Source organism: Mustela lutreola, chromosome 11 (genome assembly GCF_030435805.1).
Source record: "Mustela lutreola isolate mMusLut2 chromosome 11, mMusLut2.pri, whole genome shotgun sequence".
NCBI lineage: Eukaryota > Metazoa > Chordata > Mammalia > Carnivora > Mustelidae > Mustela > Mustela lutreola.
The window spans coordinates 47,820,708-47,846,644 of NC_081300.1; the positions used below are offsets into that span (position 1 = coordinate 47,820,708).

The following is a 25,937-nucleotide window of genomic DNA, read 5'->3' on the forward strand; positions in this document are numbered from 1 at the left end:
TTGAGAAACATAAGAAGTTCATGCTATAGCTTTAGTTATTATGCACACTGGTCTACTTTCTTTCACTTTTCTAACAGTATAAGAGTAAAAAATTTTTTTTTAAGATTTTATTTATTTATTTGAGAGAGAGACAGTGAGAGAGAGCATGAGCGAGGAGAAGGTCAGAGGGAGAAGCAGACTCCCCGTGGAGCTGGGAGCCTGATGCGGGACTCGATCCCGGGACTCCGGAATCATGACCTGAGCCGAAAGCCGTTGTCTAACCAACTGAGCCACCCCGGTGTCCCGAGTAAAATTTTTTTGATTGCGTGTTTTATTTGTTGGCCTTTCCTTAAATTCCTTTCAAAACAACTTAAATTGTTTTTTTTCTTAAGACCTATAAAGATTCAGGGTCTCACTCTGTAAAAAGAGTCTACAAAAAAGTTTTTTAACATTCAGCTTTTCTCCTCTAAAGAACTTAGTTAAAACATGATTTAAATTTAACAAAGCAGTTATAGCCATCAAGTTTACTTAAACATTCTGATTTTCAAAAAAGGGAAAAGAACCTTAAAACACAAACTAGTGAGTCTACTACCCTGATCTCTTAGAACCAGTATGCACTTATAATATTCATAATTCAAGTAAGACTAATTTTAATTCTGAGGAATGTTTTATTGTATATGAAGCTCTCACAGGAAGGCATGTGACAATGATTCTCTTGATATCATCTCCTGAAGAATGATAATGAAGAAAATATGTAGTAGTATGCCTCAGGGTTCCATCCTCAAGCAGATTTTGCTCAACATTTTTTAAATGATTTTGATGAAGGGCCCTAATGGAATATTCATCAAATTTGTCAAAGACATAAAGCTAAGAATAAAAGCTAACTTAATACATGGCAAGAAAAAAAAATCAACATATGAAAGACCCCCCAGAGGTGGGAATAATGGGCCAAATCTAACAAAATAAAATAGAACAGGTTAAATGTGAGATTATAAGCCTCAATGAACTGGGTCAGAAAAGAGAGAATCCAGGCTCTGCCACCTATACAGGCAGAAAACCTTTGGAGGATGCTTTAGCACGAAACTACAGAAAGGTTATACAAACTCTGAAGTGAGGAAGACCTGTATTCAAATGATAGGTCTGACACTTATCAGTCACGGTGGATTCCGTGTCTATAAAGTACGGTACTGTAATTTCCCACTTCCTTTTTGCAGGAAAGCTGTGAAAAGTAATATATGTAAAGATGAAATCCAATGCCCAGAGAACAGTATTTAATCAATAGTGCTCTTATTTACTTTTTTAAAGATTTTATTTATTTGACAGAGAGAGACACAGCAAGAGAAGGAACACAAGCAGGGTGAGTGGCAGAGGGAGAAACAGGCTTCCCACCGAGCAGGGAGCCTGATGTGAGGGTTGAACCCAGGACCCTGGGATCATGACCTGAGCCGAAGGCAGAGACTTTAACCCACTGAGCCACCCAGGCGCGTGAAAGCCATGACTCTTACGTCCTGTATTTTTATCTAAAACAATATATCTACAAGTAGAGGATAGGAAAGACTCTGGCTTCAAGGTTCTAGTCACAGTAAGACCAATAAGAATCAACCAATAATATTTATGTGCTGTGACCATATAAATATAAGTAGAAAGATACAAAAATGGAGAGAGCAAGATTGCCCTATTAGTCAGACCATACCTAGAATATGGAGTACTTTTATTTTTTTTCTTTTTTTAAGAAAGAGAATGCATGCGCGTGCATGGTGAGGAGGAGGAGAGAGAGGGAGAATCTCAAGCAGACTCTCCACTGAGCACAGAGCCCAACACGGACCTCGATCTCTGGACCCTGAGATCATGACCTGAGCCACAATCAAGAGTGGGACACTTGACCGACTGAGCTCCCCAGGTGACCCTAGAATACTGAGTTCTTAGTTAGGATAATGACAAACTAAAACGTTAAAGAGAAAAGGTCTTTGAAGTCTTGAAGTAATGCCTCCTGAGGAACAGTGTAAGAACAGAGGATATTTACCTTAAGGAAGAGTAAGACTCAGGAGGGCCCTGACAGTTGTCTTCAAGAATGTAAAAAGTGGCTCAGTGGTTTAAAGCCTCTGCCTTCAGCTCTTGATCCCATGGTCCTGGGATCGAGCCCCCCCCCCCCGTCAGGCTCTCTGCTCGGCGGGGAGCCTGCTTCCCTTCCTCTCTCTCTGCCTGCCTCTCTGCTTACTTGTGATCTCTGTCTGTCAAATAAATAAAAAAATAAAATCTTAAGTAAAAGAGCAAAAAGTAGAAGAGGGGGTATCTTGTTTCAGATGCTCGCAGAAAGCAAAACCAGAATCAACAAATAACCTGTAAGTGGACTGAATTCTACACAAACTTGGAAAGAACTTTCTATTAATATCTCACTAGAATTAAACAGGTTTGAGAGATTAAAATTGCAGTGGAAGTGTTCAAACAATGGTTATTTGTTAAGAAAATTATATACGGAATTCAATTTGGAAAAAAGTGAAAATGAAACGAATATTACAGTCCTTGAATGTCTAAACTGCTTTGACCTTCACTGATTCAGTATATCCATTTCCTAAAACACAGAGAGCCATGACCTCAACACTTAGCTTATTTATTGCTTTCTGTGACTGGCAGAGTTGAATATACATATATGCATACACACACATAATTTTTAAAACTTTAAGACAGCAGATTTTTTCTGAATAACTTCTTACTATAGTGTCATTAAATAACTGTCCTACCATATAAGTTATCTGTAACATTAAAACCAGCTTAGGTCAGAATTACTGGATTTAACAAGCAGAGGTGTAAGTCAAATGTTTTTTCTAAGTGAACGTTCAGAGGGATTTTAGGCACTAACAGCATAATGTTACAGTGGTTTAGGGAGTCAAAGAAAAAAGATACTACTTGCCATTTTTTTAAACTGCCAAGCAAAAGTATATTTGTTTTAGGAGAGCAAGCTACAAAAGAGGTTGGCTTATGAGAATAACAACTACCTTAAACTTCAGAAGAGAACTTAAAGGCACAATAGAAAAGCCCCTACACTGTTCTGATTCAGACATGTCTGAAATAAAAGATGCATACTTCGAAGCTCATCCATATGGTTACTCTTTACTATAATTTCAAACTTTAGCTTTTATTTCTTTTCTAAAATATCAGTGAGCTTTAACGAAAAACCTGTGACTTTCAGAACACTAAAAGTAAACTAATTCTGAGTAAACTTGAATTCATATTTCACCAGTTTCAATTCACTTTATGTACCTTGGTTTTGGAAGTGTTTATGTTTCTAATCCCATATTAACCTCTACATGTTCATTATCTTATCTTTGGTATTCATAAATACCAAGGCTGAGGTGTTCAGAATGCCATAAGCTACATGTAAATCACTTCACAAACCATTAATTAATGTAGGCCAACAATCACTTATCTGCAATCTTTGGAACCAGATGTGATGTGGAATTCAGATTTTTTTTTAACACAGTGGGTAATATGGAGCACATACAGCTTATTACAGAACCCCTCCAGGGGAGCCTGAGGTATCATCCTGTAGTGGGGCACACTGCCATTTTCACAGCAAAGCACAGGAATGTTCATGTGAGGTGGGATTGATAAGGACTATATAAATAGCATCCTGCGAGTTGGGGTGAGGTTAGGTTGTGAATACCATTAAAAAAAAACCAAACTTTTGGGTTTTAGAATCATATATAAGAGATTGTGGATGTATGTTCTAGCTTACATCAATGTGTGGTAGGAATAAAACTGGAAAGTGTTGACATTTTCATACATGCATGTTTGATAATCTCAGTCCGATCCCACAGCCTTCTTTCTTCACCTGTCATTCCCCTTCAAAACTCCCTTCACTAATATTTAGTGGACTGATAAAATGGGAGGATTATGAAAATCCTATTGGATATCCACTACTTAAAAGTATATACTGATAAATATGTTTTATTCCACATATAAGATATGTTTATACATAAGACAGTAACTATTCTAAAGCCATAATAATGTGTCATACCCACATAGTTTACCAAAGATTTTGTAGATTTCTGCTCAAATGCAATAGAATCTTTAAGATCCCTATAAAACCACAGAGACTATTCGGAATTCTAATTCTTAAAAATATTTCATAAGTTTTATATAAATGGGAACTAAGAACTGGCCATATCTCAGCTCTGTGACAGACCATATCCAGAAAAACAGATTCTTTTTCTGAGATACTGTAGAATATTGGAAAAAACAGAGGGGTTTAAGTCAAAAGATAAGGGTGGGAGTGATAGACTTATTTACCCTACTAGCTGTGAGACAATGGGAAGTTATTTGACTTCTGTGAACTTTGGTTTCCTTGTCTACAGAAGCAGAGATAATAAAAACTTGTAGAATCATAGTGAGGATTAGAAATAATAAACATAATGCACAAAGAAGAGTAAAGTACGCAGAATACAAGTTATTATTTTTATTCAGTGTGAGAAATGGGAGGAGAGGATCAGAAAAAGTAAGTTCTCCACATCTGCAAAGTGTGTTAGAGGAAAAAGTTATTCAGATTGCTTTTATGAAGCTTTTGGGTCAGGGCTGAAAACTCATATATTTATTTAAAATATAAGTATTGGGGCACCTGGGTGGCTCAGTCGTTAAACGCATGCCTTCAGCTCAGGTCATGATCCCAGGATCCTGGTATTGAGCCCTGCACTGGGCTCCCTGCTTGGCAGGAAGCCTGCTTCTCCCTCTCCCACTCCCCCAGCTTGTGTTCCCTCTCTGTGTCTCTCTCCGTCAAATAAATAAATAAAATCTTAAAAATAAATAAATAAATAAATAAAATATAAGTATTTCGGGGCATCTGGGTGACTCAGTTGAGTGTATGACTCTTGGTTTTGGCTCAGGTCATGGTCTCAGAGTTGTGAGATTGGGCCCCACTTTGAGCTCCCTGGAAACTGCCCCTCACCCTGGCTCATGCTTTCTCTCTCTCTTTCTCTCAAATAAATAAACAAATCTTTAAAAAAATAAAATACAAATATTTCAAATAAATAATTATAAAAATTAAAATGTTTTACATTAATTTTTTTTTCTTTATGTACACATTAACCAAATAGATACATATACACTCTTCATGTGTACTCCCAAAAGAGTGATTTTCTTTATGGTATTGCAGAAAATTGTACCATTTTTAAAAATGAAAATTCCAACTCTTAATATCTTCAGTTTGTATAGCTAAGTATAATAAAGAAAGAAAATTTAAGGGAAAATATTCAATTTTCTGTTGCAATTAAGTAGGAGATACTTACTCAATTTTCTGTTGCAGCTGTTCAGAAAGCTTTTTATTTTCTTCCTGGAGAGTATTCTTTTCATTCACTTAAATATAATATGAAAAACAAGCACATGTATGTTAGGTTTTTTCAATAATATCAATAATTATGGAGAATTAGGATTTCTAATTCTAAGCCATAATGTTAGTCAGAGTTAATGCTACTATGCAAGACTAATCTGTTACTTAGTAGTGATCACTACATCGCATATTGTGCCAGTTCTATGCAAATGATTAACTGATAATTTTATTTTATGCTTGTGGGCAAAAAAGAAAAAGTACTTCATGTCCTGGGGAGTACGGTTTAATTATTCCTATTGAAGTCAAGAGAGCATTCCCTCTGTTACTCAGTCCTACTAATTCCAAATACCATTTTAGTAAAAGACCTTTATCTTAAAATAAATCTGATATTAAAAGTAAAATAACACCAAAGAGCAGTATAATTTTTATAACATTAGCACATTTAAGTCAAATTCTCTTCCTTAATTATACCCTGTTCCATAATTACAGCATCAGTAGTTTAAATATATCCACTGAAATAGTATTTGTTTGAATCTACCTTGATTAAATTTTCCTGTCTGTGTTTATTTAACTTAGCAGAAACTCAATTTTGGGCCAAATTTCTACTTCAGTCAGCACAAAAATAGATACTTTATATATACATATAGTATACTTTATATATATATAGTATACTTTTGTATGTCACGAGCTACACATGTACTTTCCTAGGAGGAATATCCAAGAGCTCACAGTAAATATGACTAATCTCTAGAAATAAAGTTAATCATATTCTAAACATTTGTTAATAATTTAGTGGTTTATAAATATAAACATAATTTCCTTCATTGAGTAAATTAAACTTTTTTGGCTATCTATAATTATGTGAGGCTACTAAACTACCTTCTATGGAGGATCTTAAAAAAATTAAGATATGGACAGTGTCTAGAGAAAAGTATAGCCTAATGAGGGACCAGATATCACTTAAACGTATTCTATACTGTTGAAAGCAAGAAGGACGTTATAGAGGTACAGAACTAAAGGAAATTTCAAGGAGAAACAGGTTACTTTGGGTTCTTGAGAAGATGAGAAAAGGATTCATCAAAGACAGGACAACTGAACCAGAGTTTTCTGTTTTTTTGTTTTGTTTCGTTTTTTTAAGATTGATTTATTTGAAAGAGAGAGATCTTGAGCGGGGGGAGGGGCAGAGGGAAAGAATCTCAAGTAGATTTCCTGCTGAGCATGGAGCCTGACATGGGGCTCCATCTTACAACCCTGAGATCATGATCTAAGCTGAAACCAAGAACGGGACTCTTAAATGACTGCGCCACATAGGCACCCATGGACAGAGTTCTATGCAGAAAATTAATGAAGCAAAGTTAGAAAAAAAGATTGGGTATAACAACAAATGGTAGGAAGTCTTCAAAATCAGGTTAAGTAATCTGAACTTCATTTTGAAAGATTACCAGGTTTTATTTTTCATAGCTGAATGATGGGAAGATTGGTTTGTTAGTATGTACAGCCTATACCAAGGTGAGAAAAAAAAGCACTGACAAGTCAGGTGATCCTTAAAATATGAAATGAGTATTTGGACTAATGTGGAAGGTACAGAAATAGGAATTGAGCACAGGCAGAAGAGCTATTACAGATGCAGAATCAGTAATTATTTGGTAATTCATCCTCTCTAAGGTGAGAGAAATCAAAGATGACCTTAAATTTCTTATAAAGATGGTTTTACCTGACTCTCCCTCTCCAAATGCCAATGAAATGACAAAGCAACTCTAACAATAAGTCAACTGCAATACTGACAAGTCAAAATGGTTGCCACCAGCAGATCAGAACTAAGAAAAATTCACTAACGTTTTAAAAATAGATAGACTCAGACTGATGGTAAAATCTAACCAAAGAAAAGGCCTTTTAAAAAGTGAGCCTTTTCCTCATAACATCACATTAATTCCAGTATAGGCAGAATTCCAGAAGTTGCTGAATGAGCAAACAGTTGCCCTTAAGCTAAAGTCATGAGAATAGATTTCCAGAAGTATTAACATTGGAGAGTCCATTAATAAATACTGAGACAAGGAGATCAGGGCAGTAGCTTACAGTAATCACTACAGAGGCACTCCCAGAAGTGCCTAGAAGACAAACTATCCATATACCTTACAGAAAATCTCTCCGATCAAGTTCCCTTTTCTCCTACACTCTGCCATTGAAGTAGGGCTCCTATAAACCAGAACCTGCACTCACTGTTAGCAAAGTAGGCATTCTTCCTTGAGCTAAAGAAGTAAAGTCTACATTTAACAAAAGCATTAATTTAGAGACATCTATAATTATAAACAATTAAGGGTCAAAAAACACATAAAAAACTTTAAAAAACAGTATTTTTTTAAAAAAGAACTAAAAACTGGGACTCCTGGGTGGCTCAGTCAGTTGAGTGTCTGACTCTTGTTCAGCTCATGATCTCAGGGTCATGGGATTGAGCCCTGTGTGGGGCTCCACACTCAGCACAGAGTCTGCTTAAGATATTCTCTCTCCCTTTCCCTCTACTTCTTCCCTCCCCCAGCTCTCTCTTTCCCTCTTTGTAAAATAAATAAATCTTTAAAAAAGAAAAGGAATTAAAAACCAGTGGAGGGGCGCCCACTGAGTGGCTCAGTGGGTTAAGCCACTGCCTTTGGCTCAGGTCATGATCCCAGGGTCCTGGGATTGAGTCCCGCATCAGGCTCTCTGCTCAGCAGGGAGCCTGCTTCCCTCTCTCTCTCTGCCTGCCTCTCCATCTACTTGTGACCTCTCTCTCTCTCTCTCTCTATGCTAAATAAATAAATAAATCTTTAAAAAAATAAAAATTAAAAAATTTAAAAAATAAAAACCAGTGGAAAAAAAATTAGCCTCTGGATAAGTAGTTTTAATATAGGAAACAAAAGAGATCTGATGACATCTTCAGATTTCAAAGATAGATTCATTAATAACAAGCAACAGGGGGCGCCTGGGTGGCTCAGTGGGTTAAGCCGCTGCCTTTGGCTCAGGTCATGATCCCAGAGTCCTGGGATTGAGCCCTGTATCGGGCTCTCTGCTCAGCAGGGAGCCTGCTTCCTCCCCTCTCTCTGCCTGCCTCTCTGCTTGCTTGTCATCTCTCTCTGTCAAATAAATAAATAAGAAATCTTAAAAAAAAAAAAAAAAAACAAGCAACAGGTGGCCATGAAAGAAACAAAGGTCATAATCATTAAAAGCATAATAAGTGGGATGAAAACAGACTAAATGTGAATGAAGACAGAATATCTACCTAAGGGACTCCCAAAATTCAGCATAAGAGGATAAAGTTACAAAGTGTAAAGAAAAATTAGACAGAATGGGAGGACCTGGCATCTTAGTAATATGTGTTCCAGAAGAAACAGAGAGAATGGAAAGGGATACTTAAAAAAAGCAGAAAAAAAAAAAAACCTTCTTGGGCTAAGTAAACACTTGAGATTAATGGATGAATTAGATATTCTTTTTTTTGTTTTTAAGATTTTATTTATTTATTTGACAGAGAGAGATCACAAGTAGCAGAGAGTCAGGCAGAGGGGTGGGGTGGGGTGGGGAAGCAGGCTCCCTGCCAAGCAGAGAACCTTACTGGGGCTGGATCCCAGAACCCTGGGATTATGACCTGAGCTGAAGGCCAAGGCTTTAATCCACTGAGCCACCCAGGTGCCCCTGAATTAGATATTCTTACAGTGATCTTGCTATAAAACAACTAGAACCTACAGAAAAACGTAATTTTTACTAACTGCTGAGCTCACAGGAAGAGAAATGCTAGGGACTCCCACACCACCACCACAATCATCAACAAAAACAAAATAAAACTCTGAGCTAAAACCAGAGCAGTGTAGGTAAGCAGATGCTGGTATCACAGCCCTGGTGGACGGACTGAACCTGAGATATCCAGTTTAAGCCCAAACTCCTGGAATGGATCCAAAGTAAACCTTATCCTTACCACTACAGTCAGCAGAAGATAACTCCGATATGGATTCCCAAGTATTTCAGAATATAGAAATATCTTATGTAGTAATGAAATGGTTAAAGATTTAAAAGATGGAATGTCCAAAATGAACACACTAGAAGTTATTACAAAAAAGTGGGTAGGCAGACAAGGTTGAAATAATCTGAGCATCAATAATAATGATCATAACTGAGTGACACACATTCAATATATAAAATCCTATGGGTTTATTATACTCAAAAAAGAGAAAGCCTCACTTTAATCAAAAACAAAATGAAACATCACACACACACATAACCTATTTGTCACCACTGCAGGTAACTATTACAGAAGACCCTACTCTGAAAATTAGCAATTAAAGGGAGAAAATTAAGATATACCATGCCTTTCTAGTAGGAACTATATTCCAAGGTAGCCAATAGTCCCAATTTATAAGGGTAAAATCCTATTTTCTGAAGAACACAGCTAATAAATGTAGAAATAACAGACATGAAAATTTAGCATTTTATAATCTCTAAAGAATCAATTCAGGAAAGGCTCACCAGTAGATGTGAAAACCATTATGGAAAGACAGAAAGAATTATAATTTTTGCAAGATTTCTTAGTATCACACATCCATCCCCCCCCTCAGATTACTTGGTGGAGAAAACGTGACTCTATTCTAATAAAGAAACATGGCTATCACCTTAACCCAGTGATCAATCTTAGAATCCCTAAGAGTGGAATAACCTGAAAATATCTGTCTCCTGATACGATGCAATATGAAGTAGCCAGCTTTAGTTATGAAGTACTGTTGTCAAAAAAATGTTTAATCTAGACCTAATCAAGCCTTCACATCCAGTATTTATTCAATAGGAAATAAAGGAACAAGATAAAATGTTAAAAAAAAAAATGCAGAAGGTGGCAAAATTTTAGGAAAATGACCCTACTTCAAGAAGCCAATGTTATGAGGGTGCCTGGGTGGCTCAGTTGGTTAAGTGTCTGCCTTCGACTTCAGTTACGATCCTTGGGTCCTGGGATTGAGCCCTATGTTGGGCTCCCTTCTCAGTGGGGTGTCTGCTTTCCCCTTTGCTTCTGTCCCCCCCGCCCCCGCTCATGTTGTCTCTTTCACTTGTGCTCTCTCTCTCAAATAAATAAAAAATCTTAAAAAAAAAAAAAAAAAAAAAAAAAAAAAGCCAATGTCCTGAAAGAAAAAAAAATAGGAAAGGGAACTATTCTATGTTTTAAAATGATAAATGCATTGTGTATGAGGGTTCTTTACTATTCTCCCTTCCTTTCTGCATTTTTAAAATCATTTCATTAAAAAAAAAAAATAAAGAAGGGGGTGCCTGGCAGGCTCAGTCAATAGAGCATGCGACTCTTCATCTTGGGATCATGAGTTCAAGTCCCATGTTGGGCATACAGCTTATTTAAAAAAAAAAAAAAAAAGAAGAAGAAAAAGATGACTAGGCAGACTTGAAAAAGAACCAAATAGAATTTTAAGGAATGAAAAATTTGGTTACTAAAATAAAATAACTCAGCACAAGAAAACTACTGAAATACTTAGTATATTGAACAAGACAGTTGAAGGGCGCCTGGGTGGCTCTGTGGGTTAAGCATCTGCCTTCAGTTCAGGTTATGATCTCAGGGTCCTGGGATCAAGCCCCGTCGGGCTCTCTTCTCAGCGGGGAGCCTGCTTCCCCCGCCTCTCTCTGCCTGCTTCTCTGCCTACTTGTGATCTTTCTCTCTGTCAAAGAAATAAAATCTTAAAAAAAAAAAAGTTGAAATCACTCAGAACACTGCAAAGAGAAACAAGAGGATGAAAACAGGAAAGGGACATCAAGTGGTATGAAGGAGAGAATGATGAGATCTCATCCAGAATTCAAAAACAGAGAATGGAGAAAACACAGTATTTGAAAAGCCAGTAGCTGACAGTTTTCCAGATATGATTAAAGATGTGGTTTCATAGATTTTGTAATATATACTAAACAGAATTAAAAAAAAAAAAACTTGGTTAATTGGTTAACTAAATTAAAATTATAGAGCACCAAAACAAGAAAAAAGATCTTAGCAGCAGTCAGAGAAAAATGATTGTTACCCTGAAATAGCCTTACAAAAGTAAAAGTAAAATAAAAACATCTGTGGATAAAAACTAAGTTTAGAACCAACAAATACCTTTTTCTTTTAAAAACAACAAAAAAAAGATTTTATTTATTTATTTGAGAGAGAGAGAGAGTGAGAGAGAGCAAGAGAGGGGAGAAAGTCAGAGGAAGAAGCAAACTCCCTGCAGAGCCGAGTGCTGGATGAGGGACTCGATCCCAGGACTCCGGGATCACGACATAAGCTGAAGGCAGTGGCTTAATCAACTGAGCCATCTGGGCACCCCCCCTAACAAATGCCTTCTGAAGGATGTATCTCAGAAAGGATAATAATCCTAGAAGGAAACTGAGGTGCAAAAGTAGTAATAAGCAAAGAAACCCATAAAATATATAGGCAAATCTTTTAAAAAACTGTCTTAATAAAGTCATTTTTAAAGAAGCTTCTAACTTAGAATGCTAAGAAAAAGGAAATGAAATGCTAGGCATAAACAGTATGTAAGCAGAGTTCAGGTGTTTTAAGGTCTGTGTATTATTCGAAGGTAGTCAAGATATTAACTTTATATTTAGGAACACATGGTAAAATTTCAGTTGTAGGGCGCCTGGCTGGCTCAGCTGGAAGAGCATGTGACTCTTGATCTTGTAGTTGTGAGTCTGAGCTCTGTGTTGGCCTAGAGCCTTCTTAAAAAAATTTGTTTTCAAGGATGATCAAAGGATGATCAAAAAGATATAAAGAATTAAAAAACAAAAAGTAAAGTATCGGATACAAATAAAGTAAGACAGACATCCTCAAAATTCAAAACTGGGAAAGTAAAAACATAAAAGAAAGAAAAGGGAGGAAGAAAACCAAATAGCAATGAACAGAAACATGAAAAAAAATCATATCTATAAAGGCCCTGGTGTTTTTTATTATTATGATAACTTGGGACTTGACCTTGGCAATTTTTCTTTGGTAAAATTAGTTTTCTTAAACTTTACCATAATTATACAGGTAGTCTTACTAATGGTGCAATTCTGAGACTACTGTGCTTATGAGATTTAAAAAATGAGTAGTTGGGGGTATTTTCATTCTGTCATCCCTGTGTCTTTGAGAACCAGGCTTCTCAGTATGGGAAGAGATGGAGATGGTATTAGAGAAAAGGTTAACAACAGATCTATAGTCTTGAATTTGCATTTTAAAAGTGAATTCATGAGGTATTTTGTCTATCTGAAAATTAGGCAAAGGATATTCAAGCTATTCTCCAAGAAGAAATGCAAACTTAATATCATGTAAAAAAATAACTTAACCTGAATAGTTAGAAGGAGAATGCTAACTTAAAATTAAGGTAACATTCTTTACCCATAAGATAGGGTATTATTAATTCCTATGTTTTTGCTCGAAGCTAAAGAAGATGCAGGGAAATGCATGTTTTCAAACACCTCCCCCCACCAAAAATCAAGCTGTCCATCAACAGCAGAATTGCCAAATGACATCTACGCTATAGAATATAATGCAGCCATGAAAAAGAACAATGTCTTTAGTCCTTTGAAGAGTTTGGCTATTTTTCAGATAGCCAGATTTGTTGGTAATTTGATTATTAGGTATGCAGACACTATCAGAGATTATTGCTATACTAACAATAATATAATTGTAGATCTCAACTATGTTAAACAGAGATGTAATAGTTTCCTACTTACTGATAGTATTCTTATATTCCTAAATAAACATATGTGCCCATTCACACATACACACCACAGAAGCTACAGACTTAAATTAACATGTAAAGACTTCTAAATCATAGCCTAAAATGAATTAAAACATGTCAGAACAAGAAGTATGGTATGGTCTCATTAAAATTTAAGAGAAGAGAAGAGGGGGACACCTGATTGGCTCAGTCAGTGGAGCATGTGACTCTTTGATCTCAGGGCTGTGAGTTCAAGCCCCCTGTTAGGTATAGAAATTACTTAAAAATAAAAATCTTAAAGAAAAAAAAAAAAAAGGAGAGAGAGAGAGAAGAGAGAGAAGGAAGGGATAAAACAAAGGAGAGACAGACAGAAAAATAAACCTGGACCCGGAAAGATACATGATCAGATTGTTAATAGTAATTATCCCCAGGAACAAAATAAAACTATGTTCTTTCTCTTTTGAAACAATGAGGTTATATATACTAATTTATTCTTGTTTGAGTAACCAGAGGATAGCAATATAATAGAAAAAAATAGAAGACGGACTTAGTTTGGAAAAGAAGATAAATTAACTAAATCTTAGATGTGTTGGTTGTGAGGTGTTTATAGAGAATCAAGGTAAAGGTCACTAAGAGAGTATATGAAGTGTTAATAGAGAATAAGGTTAAGAGAGGTATTAGAAGAAAAGGTTAAGAGAAGGCTAAGAATGTAAGGAAGCCCTACATTAAATGTGTAAGGAGACTCAATAGAAAATGATATATTTGTAATAGTATGTCATGAAAACCAAAGAAAGTATATACTTTCATAGAATACTAAATTGTATTTTTTGTATTTAACTTTACTAAATACTAGTTAAATTACACGAAATAAAAATAACACTAAAGAAGGAAGTACAGACATAATGGAAGGAAATTTCCTTCTTACTTTATAGCTAGTGGGACTTGAGGCCAATGTGGATAGTATTGAGCCCACCTTTTTGTACTGTATTTCTTACTAAAATAAATATGAAGTTAAATCTACAGAAGGAGAATAAAGGACATTTGAACTTTTGCCCACATGAGGAAAAAATGTATGTGAACAATCCATTTGATTACAACCATTTTAATAGTAGGTTTTAACAACAGTACATTATATTTCAAATAATTAATGAAGAAAAGGAAACTCACTAAGTTCTGTGATAAGTTTAAGATTCTGCTGCCGGATATTTTCAAACTCTTGCTGTTTTTTCCGCATGTGCTCTTCAGTTACTGCACAGCGATCACATAATCCTGCTCTTAACCTAGGAAACAAAAAGAAAATATTTTTAGAATAGAACTTAAATGTTCTTACCAGAAATTAAGTTTATGAGATCATGGTTGTGTTAATTAGTGGAAATTCCTTCACTATGGATATGTTCACCAAATCATTATGATGTACACTTTATTTTACAATTTTATTTGTCCATTATACCTCTGTAAAGCTGAAATTCAATTTTTTCTGAACTACTAAAAGATACTTCATTATATTTGAAAGCCAAGATTTTTATGCTTTTTGAAGCTCTAAAGAACCGACTTGGTAAATACAGAGAAAATTAACTAGTTTAATGATGTATTATACCATTAGCAAACACATAATGAATGTTCAACTTTTTTAGCTGAATGAATACTAGGTCCAAGAATACTAAGTAAACAAAACAAAACAAAACAAAAACCCAAAAACAACCTTTATATTTTGTTCCTTTCATCATTAAAAAAGCCCCAATGTTGGGGCATCTGGGTGGCTCAGTAGGTTAAGCTTCTGCCTTCAGCCCAGGTCATAATCTCAGGATCCTGGAATCAAGCGCCAATTCAGGCTCTCTGCTTGGTGTGGAGCCTGCTTCCCCTCTCTCTCTGCCTGCCTCTCTGCCTACTTGTGATCTCTCTCCCTCTGTCAAATGAGCAAATAAACTCTTTAAAAAAAAAAACCCGAATGTTAGAAAAATTTACAGATGTACTATTATGCAAAAAAAGTTTTAAAAATAATTTTCACTGATTATTTGTGAGTGCTGAAGGGAAGAGGGCAATACATATATTGCACATAGGGGCTGGGGAGTGGTAAAGAGAAAGGTGTACCTCAAAATGTTGATAACAGTTATGTTATAGGTACCGGTATTATAGGAGATTTTTTTCTTAGCATTTTTCTCTTTTTCAAAATTTCTCTAATTTTATTATTTGTTAATCAGGAAAAAATATAGTTAAAAAGAAGACATATACCCCATAGCAGGAATTTGGGAAATAAATAATCTGAAGTAGTAACTTTAACTTGATAACCTGTCAGTAAGATACTAAGCATTTAAGTGTCTATGGAAGTCATAGCATAGTAGTGTAAGCCATGAATTTTATAAGTTAAGGAGGTAAAAAATTAAAACTGTACAACTAAAACAAACAAAAAGAACCTAGGGAATTTTACAAGAAAGTAAAACTGATATCAACAATGTTGATATGGATGAAAAAATAAAAATTAGAGATCACAGATAGGATGCAATAATAAAATCAGAATGCCTAGAATGAAGAAATAAAGAATTGGACATCACAGTTTAATTAGAGTATGCTCCAAAGACAGGAATTAGGACAGTCAAGATCTTTGGAACCATTTTATATGACAAACATCTAAGTAAAGATGACAGAGTTAACATTTCCATCAACTTTTGCTCCTTCCCAAGATCCTACAAAACTATAGCAAAGATACATGTATATTTTTAAAAACACAAACCCACCAGGACAGGCCTAATGGGAGAGAAAACAAACAAAAACCTTAAAGCTAGGCAGTGGGTGGACAAAATTGAAACTCCCTGAGAATGCTGAATCCTAAGCCAATGATGGGAAAAGTCTAGAATTGTGTTGTCCAATATGGTAGTCACAGCCACAAATGGCTACTCCAATTTAAATAAATTAAAATTGAAATCGAACTCAGTTATGCTCAAGTACTCAAAAGCCACATGTCTAGATGTTACCATATTACGCAGTGTAGATATAAAATATTTCCATTATCACAGAAAACTGTCAGCACTGACGTAGAACCAACCTGATATATAAAGCAGAATTTGCAGAAGTTTAAAAAATTGGTACTCAGCGTGAGTGATTTACAGTATTTCAAGAAATCATCATACCAACATATTTTCTCTTATATTCTGAACACTCAAGTGATCACCCCTTCCATTCCCAGCAGAATACTCCAAGTTGAGTCTCTACAGGGTCTAAACAGACACTGGTTTGGGAGATAGGAGGTACAGATAAGGGTAGGAGTAAAATAATGAAATGAATGTCTATGCATACCAAATTCTCAGGCCCTAGCCTAGGCCCTCATCATCTATTTGGCTTAAAGAACTTTGGTAGCCAACCTTCATTCCAGGAAGCAGAATAAAGGAGCCTCCTCTAGGAAATCAGATCTAAAGATACTGACATTAGAGAATTATCAGTGAAACACACAAGGCAGATCAACCTGCAGGGAAGGTCATAGCCCACAATTCCACTCAGAGCTTCCAACTTTCATCCACCTCTCTTAAATATGAATAGATAATGAAGATCAACAGACAGCTGAGATAAAGTAAGAGACTAAAACATGGGGTGCCTGGGTGGCTCAGTGGGTTAAGCCTCTGCCTTTGGCTCAGGTCATGAGTTCAGGGTCCTGGGATCCAGTCCCACTTTGGGATCTCTGTTTGGCAGGGAGCCTACTTCCTCCTCTTTCTCTCTCTGCCTGCCTCTTTGCCTATTTGTGATTTCTCTCTGTCAAATAAATAAAATCTTAAAAAAAAGAGAGAGAGACTAAAGACACTAAAATAAAAAAAAAAGAGGGGGTACTTGGGTGGCTCAGTTGGTTATGAGTCTGACTCTTGATGTAGGCTCAGGTTGTTGTCTCAGGGTCGTGAGATCAACTCCTGCACTCCTGCTCCGGCTCAGCAGGGAGTCTGCTGGAGATTCCCTCTCTCTCCCTTCCCCCAGCTTGCACTTGTGTGTGCTTTCTCTCTCTCTCCTAAATAAATAAATCTTTAAAAATTAAAGCTACATAGAAGAAAAAAAAAAATACCACCGTGGTCAAACTGTAAAGAACTGGAGTTCAGTTCTCTCAGGAGAACTGAAGAAGAGACCAAACTGACATGAAAACAGGACTGCAGTAAAAGGAAATATCCTGGGAACAAAAACAAAAAATCCTAGAAGTTAAAAATATAGCAGCAGGAAAAAATCCAAACTCCACAGAAGGTGAGAAAATAAAGTTGAGATAATCTCCCCCCAAAACAAAGAGAAAATAGAAAAGATAAGAAAACCAGAGCATTGGGGCACCGGGGTGGCACAGTGGGTTAAGCCTCTGCCTTTGGCTCAGGTCATGATCTAAGGGTCCTGGGACTGAGCTCTCTCTTCTGCAGGAAGCCTGCTTCCCGCCCCCCCCACTTTCTGCCTGCTGCTCTGCCTACTTGTGATTTCTCTCTGTCAAATAAATAAATTAAATCTTTAAAAAAGAAAAAAAAAAAAAAAAAAGAAAACCAGAGCATTATCCTAGAATGTTTACCATGTCAATAATAAGAGTTCCAAAACAAGTGAATCTTGGGTGGGGGCAGGGGTGGGCAGAAAATGAGGAACAAAAAAGATATGAGACATATAGAAAGCAAGATGGCATAAATCTAACTGTATCAATAATTACATTATTAATTGATAAAACACTCCAATCAAAAGGCAGAAACTGTCAGAACAAAAAAATGAATCAACTTTATGCTATCTACAGTAGACACACGCTTTTAAAAAAAAAAAAGATTTATTCATTTATTTTAGAGAGAAATGGCATGTGCATCCTGAATTGGGGGTGAGGGGGCTGTGCAGAGGGAGACTGAAAGAGAAAGACTCTAGTAAACTCCCCTATGAGAGCAGAGCCCCATGTGGGCCTTGTTCTCACCACTGTGAGATCATGACCTGATCCCAAATCAAGAGTTGGTTAATGACTGAGCCACCCAGGTGTCCCTACAATAGACATACTTTAGATTCCAAGATACAAATAAACTCAAGGCAAAAGGATGGAAAAAATATATACCATGCAAACAAAACCAAAAGAAAGCTGGAGCATCTACCTTAACTAATATCAGACAAAACAGACTGTAAGATAGAATGTGTTACTAACACAGTGAATTTTATAATAAAAGGGTCAATTCATTACAAAAATAGAACAATGATAAATATAGGCATCTAACACTAGAGCCCCAAAATATACATAGAGCAAAACCCAAGAATTTGAAGGAAAAAAGGAAAAAACAAATTCAACAATAATAGTTGGAGATTTCCACTCTCAGTAATGGATAGATCAAGTGAGATGGGAAATCAACATAGATCTAGCAGACCTGAAAAAAACCAACAACACCCTGACCTGACATCTACAGAACATGCCACCTACAACCGCTGAATGCACATTTAGAACATTTGCCAGGACCATTTCCTAGGTCACAAAACAAGTCTCAATAAGTTTAAAAGCACTGAAATCATAAAAGCATGCTCTTCTATCACAATGGAATTAAATTAGAAATCACCAACAGAAGAAAATTGGGAAAATCCACAAATCCGTGAATCCTAAACAATGTACTCCTAAATAAACGAGTTAAAGAAGAATAACAAGATAAAGTATAAAAATAGGCCACAGCATACATGCACATATAAAGAAATGGTCAATAAACAATAAAAAGTCCTTGAAGATTAAATATGTGATTATCAAAATAATCTTAATAGTAGGGTTGGAAAATAAAATAGAAAAGAAATATTCTAGAACATGGGGAAAAAAAATAAGTGACAGAAATCAGAGAAAAGATTATAAAGAATCGGTTTATGGCTGAGAACTGCTCCAGGAGGAGAAAACTCAAAAATGGAGAGGGGAAATAACAGAAAAAAATTGCCATACCCTAAGAGATACCAGCCTTCAGGTTAACAGGCTAAGTGTCCAACACATTGAAGGAAACATACATACCCTTCCCTCACATAATTTTAGAATGATAAGAAGGTCTTAAATTCCAGGAGATAAAAAAAATTTATTATCTATAAAGGAATAACATTAGAATGGTATCAGTTTTATCAACACTGGGTGCTAAGAGACAATGAGAAAATGTCTTCAGTCTGGAGGAAATCTATTTTGAACCTAGAATTTTATATCTATTTAAAATATTCTCTAAATCAATAGAAAACAACATTTTTAGACAAGCAAGGACTCTGAAAATTTACTTCCTCTGTACTTTTCTGTAGTTATTTGAGGGTGAGCTATAAGAAAATGAGCATAAAAAATTAATAAAAGGAAAAATAGGCCCACATTTTATCAACCTTTTCATTGGTATATATTCAAGGTCTAAATAGTGTCTGGCACAAAGCTGGTACCCCATAATTATCTGCTAACTTGAAGGAAATAATGGGCTTAATGTAGGGATCCAGTGAAGAGAAATCCCAGAATGGCAGTTGTAGAATAACCTAGAAAGTAAATGCTCCAAACTAGTACAGAAAGTTTTTTAGCCCAAGAAGTATGCCTTCAAGAAAAGGAACAAAAAGGATTACAATCAATAAATAGAATAACTAACACACTACATAATATTAATGACCTAGTAAGGAAGACATGTTTCTTATCTCAACATGAAAAAAAGTAGTTACAACTTCTAGGACAAGCACAGCCAAGCTCATACAAGTATGTCCTTGTCATAGCACATTATGGGCTGATTTGAGGTTAATTTGAGCAGCTGATTTGAAACAGAGTAAAAAAGTAACTATGTGGCTTGGACATTAGAAACAGTCTCCTTGAGTGGCACAGAGGTCATGACATCGGATCTATAGAGAAGAAAATGTTATCCTGGCTCAGCAGAGAGTATTTACAGAGTCAATAAATAAACACTATTTACTATTTTTCGGCTTCTATAATTAAATTATAACCCAAATACAAAAGATTGAGATCTGGTAAGAGAAAACAATGTAACCATTGTCAAGACTGTCAATATTATTTACATGGAAAGATTCAGATTAACACAGGGTGGGCAGTAGAAGAGAAGAATGACACAGGGAAAAGTTGAAATATCAATACCTGCCTCCAAATATAGTGGTAAGTTCAGGGAGACTGTTCAGACATTTTCCTAAAATATATTCCTCGTAAAGACATACTTTTACATAAATGTATGTATTAAGGTTCAAAGGTAACATAGAAGAACTAAAATAGTAACTATTCAAAAATATGCGAGAGATAAAAAGAATTCTCATTATCATAGTAAGAAGTAAGCAGATATTGTCTCAAATTGATAAATCAAGTATTAAAGTAAAAATACATCATTGATGGGGTGCATGGGTGACTCAGTCATTTAAGGGTCTCAGTTTGGCTCAGATCAAGATCCTGGGGTCCTGGGATGGAGCCCTGCAACAGGTTCCCTGCTCAGTGGGGAGTCTGCTTGGCCTTCTCCCTCTGCCCTTCCTCCATTCGTGTGCTCCTTCTCTCTCTCAAATAAATAAAATCTTAAAAAAAAAAATAAAAAGCAAATACATCACTTAAAACTTTGGAAAACTAAGAACTGTGACTGACAGGGGTGGGAAAGACAGGTACAAAAAACCTTTTTTTATGGTAACTATGTATCTTTATAATGTACATGCATTATTTGAATAAAAATTCAAAAGGAGGAACATAAAATAAGCTAGATAGCATATTCATTTCATTATAGCATTTAAATTTAACAGTATTATATTCTCGAATACTTTGTATGACATCTTTTTGAGTATTAAGGTACTAAAAAGTATATACACTTTCTTGTCTTTCTGCTGTAATACTTGTGTCTTTAGATTCTCAAGCATTTCTACAGCTAACGGTAAAGTCTATTTATGCCTTTAAAATTCCAAAGAAAATAAGTCTCTGTAAACCATTCCAAAACCAAAGCACTATTAAACTGTTATAAGAGGCAACTCAATTTTAACTATTTGCTTAAAGTACCTGACATTTCGTATTTACATTTCTCTTTTAAACACTGCTGTAATTAATAGCTTAGGGTCCTTGTAGTAAACAATGAAATAGCTGACCTGACTGTGGTAAATAATTTATACACAGAATTACTAAGCCATAAGGGCCAAAGAGAACATGACATTGAAAAGTCATTGAAAGGGTGGCTGACTGGCTCAGTCAGTAGAGCATGTGACCCTTAATCTCAGTGTAGTGAGTTCAAGCCCTATGCTGGGTGTAAAGCTTACTTAAAAAATAAATAAAAAGTAAAATAAAAAACAGAAAAAGAAAAAAATCACTGAAAAACACTGAAAGAGGTAAATGGCATTGAACAATTCTCATGAATTGTTTAAATGTCATTCTACTAGTCAGTTTGTCAGTAAGAATTGAACACTATTGTTTCTAAGAAATCAAATCTAATACATTAAAATGTTATGACGTATCATCAAAAAAAATTCCTTGGAATCCCTAGTTTTCAAGTTCAAAAATGCCACTGATATAGATAGCTAAAAAATGAAACAATATTCCCTAGCTTCTTTATTACTTCTAGTTTTCTCCAATTAACTGCCGTTCTTGATAACAATATCTGTGGAAAAGCGTCAACTCTTGATTGCTTCCAGATCCTAGTTTAAATTTAAATGAATGTGAGAAAATATGCTAGCTCCTATTTCCATCAGCAAGGTTCCACCACTTTCCTCTTGCCTATTTTCCACTGATGCTATCAGAGAAAGAAACAGCCTCAATTTCACAGGAGAATGAATGCAATTTCAGTCGCTATATATAGGTAACAGGGAAAGAAGAGTAATTCTACTTGTAAGATCAGAAAGCAACAACTATCGTGAGTTATATTTCAGTTTGGTCATAGGGATGAAGAAAAACCTTTCATTTTGCAATTGGAAAACTTAGCAGATTAACAAGTATGCTCAATTGTTTGCTATACCCCAACAAGATTTCCTCAAATTTATTCATTTTCAAAATGAATAAATTTTCAAAACGTGTACAAAGAGTACTGTATGTGCTAAAATACAACAGTGCCCTGTCTTTTCTTTTAAAGAGTTTATAGTGTATTAGAAAAAGAGAGGCAATAAAAAAGTAATTATGGCAAAGAATCATGACAGTGGAAATAGGGGGTACTATGAAAGAAAGCACTCAGCAGAACTAAATCCACTCCAGAAAATCAGAAAAGGTCTCCTAAAGAACATATTTAAATTTAAACCTATGAGTAAGACAAAAAGAGGACATTTAGTCTAGTATTTGAAAAATAGTTGCACAACACTAAATCCTCTGATTATGAGTACAAATTTTCCCTTTCAATGACAGATGAAATACAAGTTTCCTATGACTGCCAAAAATGCTTTTAAAAATACTGAAATCTATTAGACAATCATGGCTTAACTGCTTTGTTCAGATTTTTTTTTAATGCATTTTATCTACTCCACACAGTAACTATTTCTTAGATTTAGTGAAATACTTTGTTTTCTCTAAGGAAAGTCTATTATAACAGCAGTAGTAGAACATAAAGCAGCCATATAAAATTATAACTTTTTATTATCTAATTTACCTTTACTGAGTAATTCCTCTCATTTAAACATTTCACAGTCACCAATTAGGAGGGATACCAGAAGTTTCTAAAAATTGCTATATGTACTTTTAATTGTATTAATCTTATTTAATCATCCAGGTAGCCCTGAGAAGGTATGGCTAGTGTCATGTCATATATTCTTGGCTTTTCTTCCACTCTGATAATTTTTGTTTCACAATTTTTTTCGTTGGCCGGGCCTTATTCTTCATTAAAGCTTAATTAGTATGTCCAAGGATTCCGCACTAACACCTCTTCCAATTTTCTTCCAATACCCTTTAAGATGTCTTTAGATCTCTTATCCAGTCTCTAGGTTTTTAAATCCCATTTATATGCAGAGGATGACATTCAAATTCTTTTCTCCAGCCTGAATTTCACTAGTTAGTTTCAAACTCACATATATAACCATCTACTTGAAATCTACATGTGGATATAATAGTTGCTGTCAATATCTGCTCATATCCGTTTGTAATTTCCCTACTTAAACCCTCCAACTGCTTCCCATTGCAAATCAAATCCAAACTTTTTGCCCATGATCCTACATAATCTAGTTACTCCCACCTTTCCAATATTATCTCCTATCATTAACCCTCCTATTAATTAAGAACCACAGTGGACTTTCTATTTTTTTTTTTTAAGACTTTATTTATTTGACAGAGGGGGCACCTGGGTGGCTCAGTGGGTTAAAGACTTTATTTATTTGACAGAGAGAGACACATTAAGAGAGGGAACACAAGCAGGGGGAGTGGGAGAGAGAAGCAGGCTTCCTGCTGAGTGGGGAGCCTGATGCCACGCAGGGCTTGATCCCAGGAGCCAGGGATCATGACCTGAGCTGAAGGCAGCTGTTTAACGAATGAGCCACCCAGACATCCCTGGACTTCCTATTCTTCAAATGTTTCAAAACTTTTTTCTCCCTAAAACTTCTGCATTTGTGTGTTCTCTTTTTATCTCTTCAAGTTTAGTTCTTCAAGTGACTAGCTCTTACTGGAATCATTCATGTCTCAGTTCAAATGGCACCTCCTCTGAAAGGCCATCCTTGACACCCATCCCTTCACTTCCAAATCAATGTCTATCACACTTATACCATTCCATTTTATTTCTTCATAGCAGTTACAGTCTGAAATCACCTTATTTGTATGACTCACTCCAAACCTCTGTAAATTAAATATCAGCTCCATGACATACCATGGACAGTATTATCCCTAGCACCTAAGAGCAACACCTAGATCATAGTAAAGACTCAAATATTTATGAATCTGAATCAAGGGCACAGTATAAACTTGAAATTCAAATTCACAGCTATGACTCCGAAGCCTATGCAGCTTTATTCCACAACAGGCTGCCTGCTGCAGTAAATGTGCACCCTCTGGGACAGCAGTTGTGGAAGACAAATATACAACTGTAGTCTGCCCAGGTGTGGAGTAGATTATCCCACCACTAAAGGTACAGAGGCAAACTCAAACCACCAGCCCTGTTGTAACATATACAAAATAATAACAAAAGAAAATTATTAACTGTTATTTGTTATAGGTAGTTCAAGGTCTTAGGTAGTTCAAGGTCTTAGGTATCACTTACAGTTCAGATGGAGGAATATAGCAAATCCTGGAAGTCTTTTCTAAATCTAGGGTGTTAATCTCATAGAGTGAAAAGTAAAGTATGTATCTGGAAGTAAAGTAAGTGATAGGCATTATTGTAGAAATACTCAGAAAGAAGAATCCCTAGACTGCTTGCAAATAGAGAAATATGAAGGGGGAAAAGGGAAATATGAAGATAAATAGAATTGTGAAGCAGTTTCCACCTACTTAGATGTAAAAATGGAATTAAGCCATCAAATGAATCAGAACATTAATTCTAAGTACTTAGAGCTATTCTTAAGCTTGTCCTATATCAAACACCAGATAAAGAAATATTACTTAAAGGGTAAATTGATGAGATTGCTGTAAAAAATAAAAAACAAATTTGTAAGTATATATCCTTAATTTCATACAGTATTTATTCAAAGTTGACATCAGGTTGGAAAAGGGCACTTTTAGTCCCGGAACTGTTTATAAGTCAAAACCAATGTTCTATGCAGGGGGAATCACCTCCTACTCGAGAACACCTAAGAACCAGACTCACCGATCTTCTAAAACTTTAATGGTTTCATGGAGGACTTTCTGTTGCTCTCTCAGCTGTTGATTTTTGGTGAAGAATTCCTCTAGTCTCTGTGCGTCTCTGAAAGTCAAGAAATAAGTTTATAGAAAAGTTGTAATAGGATAATTATAACAGGAGAATTCTACTATAAGAACCCCAAATTATGGTCCTACCCATAACATGTATTTCTTATACTAAAATAAATAACTCCAAAGGTAAAGTTTAAATATCTTGTTAATCACAGTTCAAATTATACTAGAATTTATTCTGCAGTGTTTTTATGTATTGTGAAGGTATTATTCTAAGTACCGGGCATTCATTATACAATGCTGGAACACAGAGGAAGGAGTGGATTCTAATGCCATCATTGACTCTATGTTGTAAAAAATGCTATTAAAGTATACACTGTTTATTATTTTGTCTACATTTGTTAATGTAAGTAACAGGTATCTCCACTCATCTCTATTCCAATTATGGGAGATATATACTTTCTTATTAATGTTTGTATTGCCTAAACTTATTTGGCATTAATTTTTAGCCAGACCTAGCAGTGGAGTGGAAGTACATGAACCGTATATCCGTATATCCTAACACCTAGTTTTGAATCTCAGCTCTCAGTTGTCAGCTGTGTGACCCAGTGCAAGTTATCGAAACTCTTTGTGCCTCAAAAGATGAAGATACATTACCATTTATCTAATAAAGTATTTGCAAGGACTAAACACTAATGTATGCATAGCATGCAGAATAGTACAAGCACTCAGTAAATTCTATTTACGTGCTTATCATTGTGATTTCATAGTCAAGAAAAAACAAAGACATCTAAAATGTTCTTCTAGTAGATTACCTGTTTATTTTCTTTTTATTTATTTATTTTATTATTATTTTTTTAAAGATTTTATTTATTTATTTGACAGAGAGAGAGATCACAGTAGACAGAGAGGCAGGCAGAGAGAGAGAGAGAGGGAAGCAGGCTCCCCGCCGAGCAGAGAGCCCGATGCGGGACTCGATCCCAGGACCCTGAGATCATGACCTGAGCCGAAGGCAGCGGCTTAACCCACTGAGCCACCCAGGCGCCCACCTGTTTATTTTCAAAGGTAATGTCATATTCTACCTCTCCATCATATTTTTAAAAAAGATCACATTATTATATAAAGTATGCATATAATTTAATTCTAAGAAAACCCATTAGAAATTTGACTGGGATTTTCTCTACGGTCTTAAAGATGAAAAAGATAATACGTGATTGAAACATCTTCCCCAGTCCCCTCAAGGGTCTAGAATATC

General features: G+C 35.6%; 1 protein-coding gene across 9 annotated transcripts in view; it reads right to left on the bottom strand.

The window, feature by feature from the left end:
- Positions 1-25,937, bottom strand: part of RBBP8 (RB binding protein 8, endonuclease) — a 146,936-nt gene that overhangs the window by 80,455 nt on the left and 40,544 nt on the right. For all 9 annotated transcript variants that reach the window (XM_059138872.1, XM_059138868.1, XM_059138867.1 and 6 more), the window contains 3 exons: positions 24,639-24,734; positions 14,158-14,270; positions 5,262-5,328 (listed from right to left, as the gene is read on the bottom strand). In XM_059138872.1, coding sequence (XP_058994855.1) covers positions 5,262-5,328; positions 14,158-14,270; positions 24,639-24,734 — 276 coding nt within the window. The remainder of the gene's footprint in view (positions 1-5,261; positions 5,329-14,157; positions 14,271-24,638; positions 24,735-25,937) is intronic.